This window comes from Periophthalmus magnuspinnatus, chromosome 16 (assembly GCF_009829125.3).
Source record: "Periophthalmus magnuspinnatus isolate fPerMag1 chromosome 16, fPerMag1.2.pri, whole genome shotgun sequence".
Taxonomy (NCBI): domain Eukaryota; kingdom Metazoa; phylum Chordata; class Actinopteri; order Gobiiformes; family Gobiidae; genus Periophthalmus; species Periophthalmus magnuspinnatus.
Genome location: NC_047141.1, coordinates 26,690,699 through 26,704,275, shown reverse-complemented (window position 1 = coordinate 26,704,275; position 13,577 = coordinate 26,690,699). Strand labels below are relative to the sequence as shown.

The following is a 13,577-nucleotide window of genomic DNA, read 5'->3' as shown; positions in this document are numbered from 1 at the left end:
ATATCACCTTGTATGTTTAAAAGTTTAGCACGTTTTTTTTATCAACTTTTTTTTTTTGCTTACAGTTAACTTACTCACAGAAAATAAACTAATTAAGGTTAAGATTTACCCCACACATCACCCAGGGACCCACCTTCAGATCTTGAGCTAGGGTTGGCCAAGACCACCTTAGCTGGGTGATTTTACCTCTGGTGCATATTTTGGATTAATGGGGGAAACCAGAGTGCCCAGGGAAAAACTGGAACCTGCTTGCTGTGAGTGCTGGCCACTGTGCCACCACATTTTTCATATCTTCAAAACAGTTTCAGTATTAGTTTGAAGTTTTTAAATTTGCAAATATTTCTTTCCATGCTCATCAGGATTTTTATGGCATATATACTTTTTCCTATCTGCGATTTACTGTGTATCAAGAGCTACCATGACAAATTAATTATCCCACTGCCAGATGAATAAAGTTTAAATTCTTGAAGTGTGATATTTAGTACTGTGTTTTGCAGTTCCGCTCTCAGTGACAACCCGTGCCTGGTCTAGAGAGGGACCGAGATGCCCAAACCGGACCTGCTCTGTTTGGTTCAGCTGCTGGACGGCACCATTCAGACCTTCAGACTCAGCGTATGTACTAATATAAATAAACACGCACATCAGCACTGTGGTTAGTCTATCCAGAAATTACAAGGGTTTTTACTTGTAACAACTACATTAGATGAGATCTATGGGGTATTTGTAGTAACAGACACTTGGTTTGGCTGTGGTGATGTCATAATCCCAGATGGAGTACAAGAGACAGATTTTCGTATTGACAACATTGTATTTTGAAATATCCAAAAGGTAAATTGATAAATTTGAACCTGATCTTTTCTACTAGTGACTAAACCCAGTAAAAGTAAGTAAAAATTTAAAAATCTACGTAAGTAAAAGTATTAGAGTGCCTTTTTAAAAATATACTTAATGAGTACAAAGCAAAAATATTTTCCACAGATACTGAGATATAATAAAGTTTCAAATGCAGAGATTTGATAAAGATTTGTGTTGAATTTTGTGCAACAGAAACAACTGAATCAATCTGTTTATTTTAGCTGTTTTTGTTTGCTGAAATTAATAAAAAAAAAATTTAAAAAAAATTAATTAAAAATAAATAATAATAAAAAATAAGTTTACCTTTCAGTCCTGTTAAAAATGTAGCGAAGTAGAAAGTACAGATACTTTAAGTAAAAGTAAGAAGTGTCCACTCTAAAATTGACTTAAGTAAAATACAGACCTAAAATTTTGACTTGAATACAGTATTTTACTACTTATACTTTGTTACGTTCCACCACTTCCTATATGATGTTGTGATATCCTCTGAAACCCATCAGTTGGCTAGTGTTAGCATTAAGCCAGTTGGATAAATTGGGTACATGTATAGGCCAAAATATGCATATACTTGTTGCCCAGAATATCCACACTGTATTTCTGTATTTAAACATACACAGCGCAGACACACACTTCCTGTCTGTCGCGGAGGATCATATGTTGCTTCTATCGGCCCAGCGCAGCTCTAATGATCTTAATGTCAAGCTATGATATAGTGACACTCTATTTTTTCCTTTTTTCATTGATCCACATCTTCTGATTAATTCTCCGCCCTCTGCCAAGGACACAAGCGTTCTTACTCTGGGTTCTTCTTTACAACTTAAATTAAGTCAGCAGTGGAGAAGCACACTGGAAAAATCCATTGTCTTGCATTTTTATATAGACCAATTCAATCCCATTATAAATCACTTTACATTTTATAGCCTTGTCAGCTCTAATGCTCTTCAGCTGTTTAATTAATACAGTTTTGCTTTAAAGTTTATATAGACCTATATTTAAAGGCGCACTTTGCAACTTTCTGATACCTGCTTGTGTCCATGGAGATATTACTACTTTGCTAAAAATGTTCTATCTACAGTATGGCATTAAATCTACAGGTGTTTTTATTGATCAAAAATACCTTAAAAAAAACATGACCTGGATATTGAACTGACCTGTAACTTGGACTGGTGGAGTCACCTGCTTGTTTCCATGGAGATGCACATGAGATGCCATAATAGGGAATATTCAAGAAAAAAGCAATAACATCTGCATGAAGACAAACATATAGCAGACCCTCAAACAAAAAAGTTACATTATGCATTTAAGGGAATCAGTACAGCAGTCTCTTTAAATGCCAATATTTTGCTTCCTATTTAGTGGTGGACGGCACAACTAGATTTTTTTTTTTAGATTCTCCCGAAGAAGATAATTATGTTTTTGTAATCCATCAGAAATTTCCATGATGTGCCTTTAAATGCTCTATCTTTCTTGGATAAGGTTAAAGTATTGCATCCATAACGTATATTTAACCAGAAAAAACCACATATATACACAACACTGAATATTCTAATGTATTGTCCACTGTACATTTCCCATGTCTGGTCTCTTCCTGTTTTGTCATATACTATAAATATCAGCATAGTTTACAGTAAAAGCATTTCTCCTGTGAAGTTAATGATACAGGAACAGGATAAATACTGGTAGTTAAAATAGTGATTTTTGTCGTTCTACAGGCTCTGGTTTCAGCATTTTGAAAGAAAGTTCTTCATGTTTTTATAGGCGTTTTGTTTCTACTGGTTTAAAAACAACTATACAAGCACATCTGCTCCTGGCTTGCTATTAATTGCTATATACTGAGAACATCCTATCATAGAGAGCCATTTGGGTTTATTTATTACAAACTTGTTTTAGTTGGAGGACCTAGGAACCCAAAGGAGGAGCTCATTCTTTTGTTGTTTAGATCTGCTTGATAACCAAAACACAAAATACAATCATAAACAACTATTTATTATGTGAAATGTGAAATATAAGCAATTTTAATGAACATGAATGAGACTTACATTACACTCGTTATGCTTGAAAACAATATTCCCTTTCAGTATGCTTTTATCATTGGCGAACCAAGTTATAGCCATACTGGTGAGTTGTTAGCATGTTTGTATTTTTAGCATTACCATGACAGCAAAACTTCACTCTATCCTCTGAAAGTTATGAAAAGTGTTTATAAACTCATCACTGTGAAACATTTGGATACTAGGAATGTGTTAGGAAAATTAAGTATGCAAGTTTGCATGTTTTTATGGAAGTAAAATCAGGTACAGCACCTTAACTCTCACTATCTCACCCTGATAATAATAGCATGTTTAAAAAAAGGATTAAAGGCCACAGTCTTGGCTGGGGATGATTTTTTTTTTTCTGTCTCTTTAGAAGCAGGATGAAGGAGCGGTTCTGTTGGACTATGTGTGTGACCACCTGAGCCTAGAGGAGAGGCAGCTCTTCAGTCTGCAGATCAGAGAAACCAGCTCCATCACAACCAATGCTCCCTCCCCGGTTAGCTCTCTGCCATATCACACACGTGAACGCTAATAATTGACTGCTCTTAGAGAAAAACTGGTTGTAAATATTTCTCCTAGGGTTGTCAAAATATTAAAATAGATTTTGATCATAATAATCAATAATCAGATATGAATCGATACTTAAACTAGTTTTGAAGCTAGTGTCACTACTAAAAAAGTCACATTCACAGAACAGAAACAAGCCTTTCCTGAATAGCTTTAGAATGATCTTGAGCTGTATCAGAACTATTATAAGACCACATAGACTAGGATATAGACCACTATGGAACATACCTGGACAACTGAGGGATTACATAGATATAACTCCACGTGGTATCATAAAAAAGTATGGTACTATTATATACTAGTTTTAGTGTCAATTACCTGGGTATCAATTTTTGACAACCTTACAACCTCTAGTTTTCTTCTCTCTTTATAAATAAGAGAGTATGTATTTTTCAAGGGAATCTGAAACATGTATTTGTACCGCTTGTCACATTTAAAGGAGGCATATTGTGGAAAATTCAGAGCTTTTAACCATATTATAAGTGTGCCCCTTCTCCGTTACCCACTCATAGTTGAATTTTGAGTGAATCGTGCACATTTGATAATCTTTATACTGCCTCATTCCCTGGCACCAGTACACACCCACTGCTCTGTAATTTTATTTTCTTAATTGGCAGGATTCGGGGCCGACTGCATGGTCTGGCAGAACGGCACTTTATTGTTATAATGCTCATGGATGCTTACCATAAAGAAGCAGGAGGGAATCAGTTCCTAACTCATTGGGCACCGCAATGTTCCAACTGAGAAATTAGCAGATTTGTTTCTTTTATTAAGTCATTTTAGAGTAGTAATATATTATATTTTGGACATTTTAAATCATAATGATCCACGGGTTTCATAGATTTTAACTATACAGCAGGCAAAAGTACAATATGTCTTCTTTAATAAAAATATAGTTCAATGCAATAATTGACCTCCTTAGGCGTAGATAATGGTAAACTCTGCATTCAGTTGTTCTCATGATTGTTCATTCTTTACACGTTTTCTTTCTCAGAGGTGGATAGAGCCTGAGAAGCCTTTGAAGAAACAGATCAAAGGTTGAACACTTTCCCTATATAAAGTGTTGTACACAGTCACGTACACATGTTAATACGCTAAAGTACTCTGCATTTCTTTACACATAAAAGTAACCATTCAACATTCTGTACATTATAACTAGTACAATGTTATTCTTGACCAAACAGCAGCACACAAGTACACACCAAAATACAAGTTAATTGAAGTTCAAGCTGGAAGTAGATAAATACCACAATCCCATAACTACTATCTACACACGTACATTTTTAACTCATTCTGTGTGTGATTTGTTGCAGGTCTTGTCTCTCCATTTTACCTAAACTTCAGGGTGCGATTCTTCATCTCAGATCCCAATTCTCTGCAGCATGAACAGACAAGGTGACACAATGTTTGTATTTACAAAACAAAAATAACAACATTAAAGGAATTAACATAGAAAACATTAGAAACATGTACAAACTAAAACTGTCCCATTGCTCAGTCATGGCCTCTTTCCTTATAGTCACCCTTCACAACATTTTTTCTCAGATACAGCTCTGTCTATCCTCATCTCCTTTCATATTTTCAGCGTCGGAGTATTTGGTTCCTACCACAATGTTCATTTATACAGTCAGATTAGGACTAAATAGGTGTGGAACTAAAGCTGGAACTAGACCAGGACTAAATCAAAACTAGAACGAACTAGAAGACCAAACAAAGTCTACATCAGGACTAAACTGGTTTTAGACCAGGACAAAAGTAAACCCTTATTGTCCTAGTGTCATTATCACATGAACTGGAGACTGAATCTGAATTATTCATATCTTTGGTTAGCTATGAGTCATAATGTTCCTCTTTTGTCATTCTTACAGGCATTTGTACTTCCTCCAAATCAGGAGTGACATCAGAGAAGGAAGGTTAGTATGTTAATTATAGGCATGTAACAATATTGGCTATACCATATTGAAGCTATTGTAGCGTTCTGGTGTAAGGAAACACGCCAAATTTCTTCTTGTTGTTTATTTTCTGAACACAAAGGCTACTGTAGGCCGTATTCCATGACAGAACAAGAGCAAAACAACAGCAGTCTCAACTCACTAGAAGCAGACTCCACAACAGACCAGTAACTGACCAATAGAGCTTTCACCTCAACTTGTTGGCAATTGTCACATACAAAAGCAGTTACATTAATAACAAGACATAAACAATTACAAGAACAACAAAAGGAGTCAACTCTGAACTAAACACAAAATCTCAGATCATTACAGTATTATTGGTGAACCATTTTTATTATATATCAAAGTGTACCTGTACCTGTTCCTGAGCATGACTTGTATTGATTTGTTGCTGCTACATAGACCATAATCCTTTACTCCATCTTGGTTCAGCCACTTTGTTAATCCTAATTATTTTGTAAAAAAAAAAACAACAACAAAAAAAACACTTGTAGTGATTACAATACAATTACAATATCGAACCATCCATATATAATATTGTACCATGAGATTTTGGTTATAATTATGGTATAGTCCTGACACTAATGAATTTTACCTAATGCAGTAACTTAAGTATATATTTAATTGTTGTTTAAAGAAGGCTTAAACAAGACTAACTATTTATTATGTTTTGGGTTTTTTTGTGCTGTTCATAACTGGGACCTGCGTAGTGATTTGTTTCTGTTTTATATACTGAAATAATAAGTACATTCAGATTTTAGTTACATATCTATAGGACTATTTCTTCCTTGTTTTTTTCTTTACAGTCTTTGTAAAGTTTAATGACACAGTCTGATTGCAGGTTGAAGTGCCCGCTGAGTGCTGCTGTGGTACTGGCCTCTTATGATGTTCAGTGTAAGTCAAAACCCTTAATATGGCTGCTGTTTGAAACAATTGTGCTTTTAAACTTATGTATTTTTTGTGCATATATTCACTGTCATAGGGGTGTGTGATGATAAAAAACACAAATTGTTATTTAAAACTTTTGCCAATTTGGACATTTAGTAATTGTTCAGTTTAATGCCCATCTATGCCTAAACATGTGTCTTCTAACTGTCCCCTCCCACTCCTCCCATTGGTCAACCTCTGTCAAGTTCTGTGTGTATGACAGGTGGATTCAACCAATCATAGTGAATTGTCAACCCTTAGAAGAATCAGATTTCTTTTGTTACATCTTCACCCTTGAAAAAATTATTTTGATCTCTATGGGCTTTTTCACCTGGTTAAATAAGGGTTAATACATAAATAAACAATCTCAATAGCGACTTAATTTATTTTACAGTAAGAACAAATTTGTATTTACAATGTTGGCCTGGGGACATAAAGCAGCTAAGTGTAGCCTATAAGAATTGGTTAAATCGACAGCTCTGCTAATGCATTTTTTTTTAAATCCTGCGTTTATTGAGATTAACACTGTAACATAAGACAAGTAAGGCACACATATAGGGTACCCAGATTTTCAAAATTCAAATCTTGGACATACCCGGGTTGGGATGGTTGGTATGAATAAAACTGTGAAAAGAGCCTGTAATATGGGGTCAGCGACTTCTGATGGTGCTTTTTTTGGCTTATGGTCATTTTCAAACATGTATGTTTTTTCTTTATTTTAGCTAAACAAATAACAATAATTTCCCCTCATTACTGTTTTGGGAATCACATTGGTCAAAAATAGGGACACCTGGGACATTTCTTGTATAAACCTGGGACAAATCAATGGTTTTGGATAAATCTGCTGAGACAGGGGACACGGGGCTCAAAGCTGGGACTGCCTGGGTCCGTTCCGCCTACACATATAAACAGTACATTAAATGAAATATATCATCACTCAATCACATTATCATTTATCTTCCACTTCTTTTTTAATGAAGTCTATCCTGTTACCCCACAGCTGAACTTGGCGACCACTCTCCCACTCATCTCCCTGGTTACCTCTCAAAGCACCATTTCATTCCTGAACAAGATGAAGACTTCTTGTCCAAAGTGGAAGACCTACACCCACAACACAAGTAATTTCTTCTTGTTTATATGCTAGCGTGTTAGCATATTAGCCTATTAGCATAGTGTTAAAATCATAAACAACCTTGCTCCCTGTCATTCCCCAATTTGAGTTTACCAATTTTGGGTCAGTTATGCTAGTTGTTAGGTTAACTATGTTTTCATTATTTTATTCGCCAGAAACAGAAAATGTTATCTGTCAGTGGTAACCTTGGTTCACCATTAATTTAAGTTAGATGGAGTTTGCAAAGAAAGTTTCATAGCCTTTTTTATGTAAAATACTGCACTTGTCATAATTACCAAAAACATAAAATATTACTCTAAAGTCAGTTGACCTCTGTTTCTTTGTTCTGTTCCCTTTGTCTCAGATCAAAAACAGTAATATGGGCCCTTTAAATAAATGTTAGAATGTTGTTTACTCATCAAATACATGGACTTGTGTTCTGTTTCATTGGCATGTTTAACACACAAACCCTGCATATTGAGGCTGAGCTCTTCTCTCAAACTGAAAACACTCTGTTCCACCTTGTTGTTCTATCATGTGGTAATATAGGAAGGGCTTTGTTGTGTTTTAAACTCCATACAACTTCACTAGAACCACTTGGGTAATTTAGCCTGTCTCTACTGAACAAAAGTCAAAGGTAGCTGTTAATTGAAAACTACCCATACATGGCATCACAAAGTGGAACAGAGTATTTTGAGCTTTGGAGATGTAGACACTAACTAATAATAAAGGATTATTCAAACATGTGTGAATGAAATAAAACATTCCAGATAGGTTTTCATTAGTTATAACATGGCTTAAAATTCACAAGAGGGAATTTTGTGTAATAGAGGACCTTTAAAGTAAAATGTACATGTTTTGAAAGTAATTAAATGTAAGAAATTGATAGCATATTGACTCAAATTTGGGAATCATGCTCCCATTTGCTTTCTCTGTGTTTCCAGGGGATTGAAACAAAGTGAAGCTGAACTATGTTTCCTCAACACGGCTCGAACTCTTGAACTATATGGAGTAGAGCTGCACTCTGCAATGGTAATGATGAAAACTATTTTGTCATAATAGGACTTTGATGTGGAGTCATTTCTAGCTTCATATGTTTTTTTGTGTACATGTAAAGAGAAAGTTGATAGCAATCAAAAGTAAATTGCTATTGCTAAGGTTCGCTATTAGCAGACATTAAATGGAGCTGTTTAGGTTAAATATTGTCCACTGCAATAAACAATATATACTAGTAGTTTACACCTCCACAAGCATGTTCTGAATTATACATGAATTATACAAACATGTTCTTATATATGATTATTGTAATGATATTTTTGTCCTTAATTTTTAAGTCTTCCAAATGTCAAGAAGTGCACTCTGAATACCTGATTTTAAAACATAAATTACAAATCTAAAATATATATTTTTCCCACCAATGACCACTTATTAAAAGAGAACTGCACCAGAATAATTCAGTTAAATTTTATTTATATAGCATATTTAAAAACAACATCAATTACCCAAAGTGTTTCACATAAAACTCAACAAAAAACAAATATACAGGATAATGTTACATAAGAAAAGAACAATAAAACACCAAGATATCCTCTCTAGATAGTATGTAAAACAAAAATCTTAATTTGTAAATTATCTCTCAAGAGTTATCCAAAATTCTTATGAGAGACTAACCATAATAAAACTGTTCAACTACTAAAAAAATAATTATTTCTACCGTAAAATATATTTGTGAACCTGTTTGAACTGTACTTGTTTTATACATTGATTGATATGTATGTGATGGGTTCTTGTTCTTGTTCTTGTTGTCAGGACACTAACAATGCCCCTTTGATGGTGGGTCTGGCCTCAAGTGGAGTGGCAATTTTCTGTAACACAGTTTGCTCCAGTTTCTTCCCCTGGTGAGTGTTAACACAGTTTTGATACAGTGTCTGTGTTAACACAGTGTTTGTAGTGTTTCGATTAATTGGAGCATGTCTTCACGTGGCTTAATGTTTTTATACACAGGGGGAATATCATCAAGATTTCCTTTAAAAGAAAACGATTTCTAATACATCTTAAACGAAAACATGTGAGTTCATTTGCTCTTTTATTATATGAATATGTTGTGTATATTTTGCTATGTTTACATGCAATATTGTGCATACCTTATTTTCTGGAGTATAAGTCGCACCAGCCAAAAAATGCATAATAATGAAGGCATAATAAAAACATATTTCACATATAAATTGCATCTGAGTATAAGTCGCACCCCCGGCCAAACTACGAAAAAAAGTGTGACTTATAGTCCGGAAAATACAGTAATTCTGTTTGTTATAGATAAGTTATATGCTTTAATTTCAAGTAAACGTTTTCATAAAAAAAAAGAACCCCAATAGTATTATTGCAGTATTTTGATACTTTTTTCACAAGCTCAATCAAAATCAAAACACAAAATAAAATCAAAATCCGAGACGAAGAACAGACATTTTATCTTTAAAGGCAAGTTATAATAATAACAATAAAATAGAAAACAAAAGGCTGAATAGCAGTAACACATTTATATTAATTCAGTAACATGAAGCATAGACAGTGAACTGAATACGTGTCTGATATGTTTCATTTAATTTATTGGTTTATTAGGACAGTGTACAATTGCATTAAGCACAGTGGCAGATATGTTTGTACCAGATTGTAGCTCATAGCTAATTTCCATCTGTAGTCCTGATGTTAACGTAAGATATAAAAAGTTAATCAGGTAACTTAGGCATAAAAAACAAGCTAACAAGTTTACTCTAGCTCTCACTCCAAATCACTAAAGCCACATACATATATACATTAGTTAATGGTCAGTTTTGGAGACTGGCTCTTGGAGTTGAGACTTCTGTTGTTTTGCTCAACCAAAAGAAATTTGCGGTGTTTCCTTACACTAGAATGCTACAGTACATTGTCTTCCACTTTTTCTGGGACAGTGACATGGGAGTGGCTGTCTAAGGCTAAATGAGGACTATCTAATGAAAATCCTGACTGTTTGATCTGACTATAATTTCACATTCCAACCTACTACAATATATTAGGTTTCCTTCAGATATTGTGTTAGCTAATTTGTACTTTTGCCATGGAGGCTTAGATTAAACTCATATTCATACTTTTCCACAGGGAGAGACCCAGGACTGTGTGGTATCCTTGGATCTTCCTTGTCCCAAAAGTTGTAAAAATCTGTGGAGATCCTGTGTCGACCATCACACTTTTTTCAGCTCCAACCGCACAATGAAGAGCCCCAAACACAGTAACACCATTCAGACGTACAAGAAACTCATCACAGAGCACCTCAGGCTCGGGAACAACAAGACAGATGGGTAAGGAGCAGCTTCTGTTCACGCTCACTAAACAGATTTTATTCACAATATCCACAGCTTTTAGAGTGCTCAAGAAATAGCACCATCACCATAGCAATTAATAATTCAAAACAAACTATATCTTTTGAATGGTGGAAAGTACTCAGAATGATGCCTTTAAGCGGGAAGCTGAAACACATGAATAGAGAACTGTCCGATGGAGGGCTAAGGACTGAATGATTTATAATTTCTGAGAGAAAACAACTGTAAATAAATACTGTTTTAAATAAATGATGAAATATTTAAATTTGCCATATTTATATGATGTTTTTTGGCCAATTACTCCATGTTTGAATAATTATACCACATTGCTTTGTAATTTCACCTTGGAGAAGACATTAAACTTGATGCCAGTTTCTGTTTAATGTGGATATGCCCTGTTATTTCTGGGATCTTAACCATAAACCAGTTCATTAAAGGTGCACTGCAACTTTTTTGGTGAGAGCTCTAACACCATGCCGATGTTATTGCTTTGCCTGGAATGTTCCACAGTATGACATAAATTGTTTTTTAGATTTAATAAAATTCAGAAGTTTCTATTGCTCAGAATAATAAGAATTATTACTGTGAGCGAGATTCTCCTCTGTGACGTATAACTTGGCCTTGTAGCATCTACTGCTTGTCTCCACAGAAATATAATTAATGGTTTAATGTCATACTATGGAACGTTACAGTCAAAGCAATAACATCTGCATGGTAGCAGACCCCTTGATAGAAAGGAATGTTCTTAAAATCAGTATTGAATGTGCCTCAAATGCATGACTAGGCTCCACACTCCAAGCTAACCACTCCCTGGGCTTTTGTAGAGCCGTGTAGAGCTTCGCACATGCTTTACTGTTTGCATACGGCAGGTGGCAACATGTTTCTTTGAAGAAGTGCCTAATAATAGTGCACCTTTAACCTTTCAATTCCACCATAGGATTCTTACCAGTCCACCATCTCTATATAAAAGTATGGAGCCTTTAGAATGTGATAGCATCAAGTAAACTCAACTTGTCCTTGTTTGATTAGCAGTGGCCCAGTATGTCAGCGCGTTATGGGGGGCATGGTTTGGAATCCAGTGCCACGTCGTTCACTTTCATCTGAGCACCTGGAGACAAAGAGCCTTCCCTCCCGATCACCTCCGTCTACCCCAAACTGGTGAGGACACCGTCAATCAATCAAAACAAAAACATCCCAAAAATTATTACATAAAAATACACAAATAGATTTACCAAGGAGTTGTTATTCTTCTGTAGGTTGAGCAATTATCTGTACTTTTAATAGTGATTACAATTTATACTCCTAACAACTGTAAGTACTGTAATCAATACAACTATTAATTCACTTCTGTTCTGAGTGATTTGGGAGCTTGTTCTCTCAAAAACTTGGAGCAGAGCTACTTATTGCATCAACACTAATTTTCAAAGCATAAATCACAAAATATTACTGCTAAATAGTAGTAAAGGTTTTTATTCCACCTACAAGGTCGTTTTGGCAGCACATAAGTAGTAGTTTTAAAATGATCATGATTTCAACTATCCAAATAATTTAGCAGAGCAGTTTACCATATACAGTGCCAAATACTCTTTGTAATCTCTCAGTCGTTCAGGTATGATTCATAGTGAAAGAAAAATTCACATCTGTCAGTTGGACAAAATGGTGTAGGAGTGAAGATGTTTCGAAACGTTGACAGATTTTATTTTTTTCTTTTGCTAAGTGCTAAATAGATTGTAATAACGTTTTTAAATGGAAACAGATTATTTTTTATTACTTGTACAGCATACTAAACTATTAAAACTGAATCAAAAATGCCTACTTCAGTTTTTTTCAACCTATTTTGAGTCTTGGCACACTTTTTTTGGCTGAAAAGTTCCCCTGGCACACCACGAATTACTACCAAATCATGTCTAATATTGTCCATGGCACTGTGTTTGGGTATTTCAATTTGGCAGTAGTAACTGTTTTGACTTATTTTTTGGATCAGAAGTTGCTTAGGACAATTTTTAGTGTTTCCAGGCACACCAGTTGAAAATCTATGGTCTACTTTAACAGTAATAACAAAAGTTTTCTTATGCATCTGTCAGGAGGTGTCCAAGAGTTCGCCATGGCCTCTCCAAACCACGGCCCTCATCAGTGGAGTTGTCCAGTGATCTGAAGGAGATGTCTGAGGGAGAGGATGTTTTTTATACATATAGAGCCTCCGTGAGCAGTAGAGAGAGCGAAGGGGACGGGTCGACACATCTGTGAGTATATTAATCAGTATTAATAATATTATTATTAGGCGACAAATCATTTTATTTAGAGCATAAGGATTTATATAGGCAGCAGAAAAGAGAAGTTAGTGAGTGAGTTAGCTGAAGATTTGGTATGTTTGGGTAGTTATATGTAAAAAGGCTCATGATTCACTGGTAAAATGTTGTTTTTTTTTCATAGAAGAGAACCCAATTAGAGCACTCGGGCTGTTTTTCATGGGTGCCTTGTTAAAAATACAAAAAACAAACGTAATGTATACAAGTCATTATGAAACATTAAAAACAGGTGCGTGTGTGTGTATAAAAATGTGTTACCAGATTATTAAATTATCCAGTTTTGCTTTTCCTTCGAATAATCTATCTTTATATAAATATTATGAGATACATAACAGTTTTGAGAGCTTTAGCCACGCCCCATTTTTATTCAACTAATTGATCGGCAGGACATGTCTTTAGTTTAGAATTGTTTTAGTCAACTACAGCCCTGATATCTGCAAACTAGGGATCCAACAATAAAGGTTTTT

The 13,577-nt window shown here is 34.9% G+C and overlaps 1 protein-coding gene across 2 annotated transcripts in view; it reads left to right on the top strand.

The window, feature by feature from the left end:
* Positions 1-13,577, top strand: part of ptpn3 (protein tyrosine phosphatase non-receptor type 3) — a 34,376-nt gene that overhangs the window by 4,948 nt on the left and 15,851 nt on the right. Inside the window, exons 2-14 of one of the 2 annotated variants that reach the window (XM_033980470.2) lie at positions 498-612; positions 3,262-3,384; positions 4,450-4,492; positions 4,769-4,850; positions 5,324-5,368; positions 6,249-6,301; positions 7,335-7,452; positions 8,390-8,477; positions 9,255-9,343; positions 9,450-9,513; positions 10,581-10,780; positions 11,831-11,959; positions 12,886-13,044. In XM_033980470.2, the coding sequence (XP_033836361.1) occupies positions 544-612; positions 3,262-3,384; positions 4,450-4,492; positions 4,769-4,850; positions 5,324-5,368; positions 6,249-6,301; positions 7,335-7,452; positions 8,390-8,477; positions 9,255-9,343; positions 9,450-9,513; positions 10,581-10,780; positions 11,831-11,959; positions 12,886-13,044 (1,262 nt within the window). In that variant the 5' untranslated portion in view covers positions 498-543. The remainder of the gene's footprint in view (positions 1-497; positions 613-3,261; positions 3,385-4,449; positions 4,493-4,768; positions 4,851-5,323; positions 5,369-6,248; positions 6,302-7,334; positions 7,453-8,389; positions 8,478-9,254; positions 9,344-9,449; positions 9,514-10,580; positions 10,781-11,830; positions 11,960-12,885; positions 13,045-13,577) is intronic. The other variant, XM_055228058.1, reaches the window with a different exon arrangement.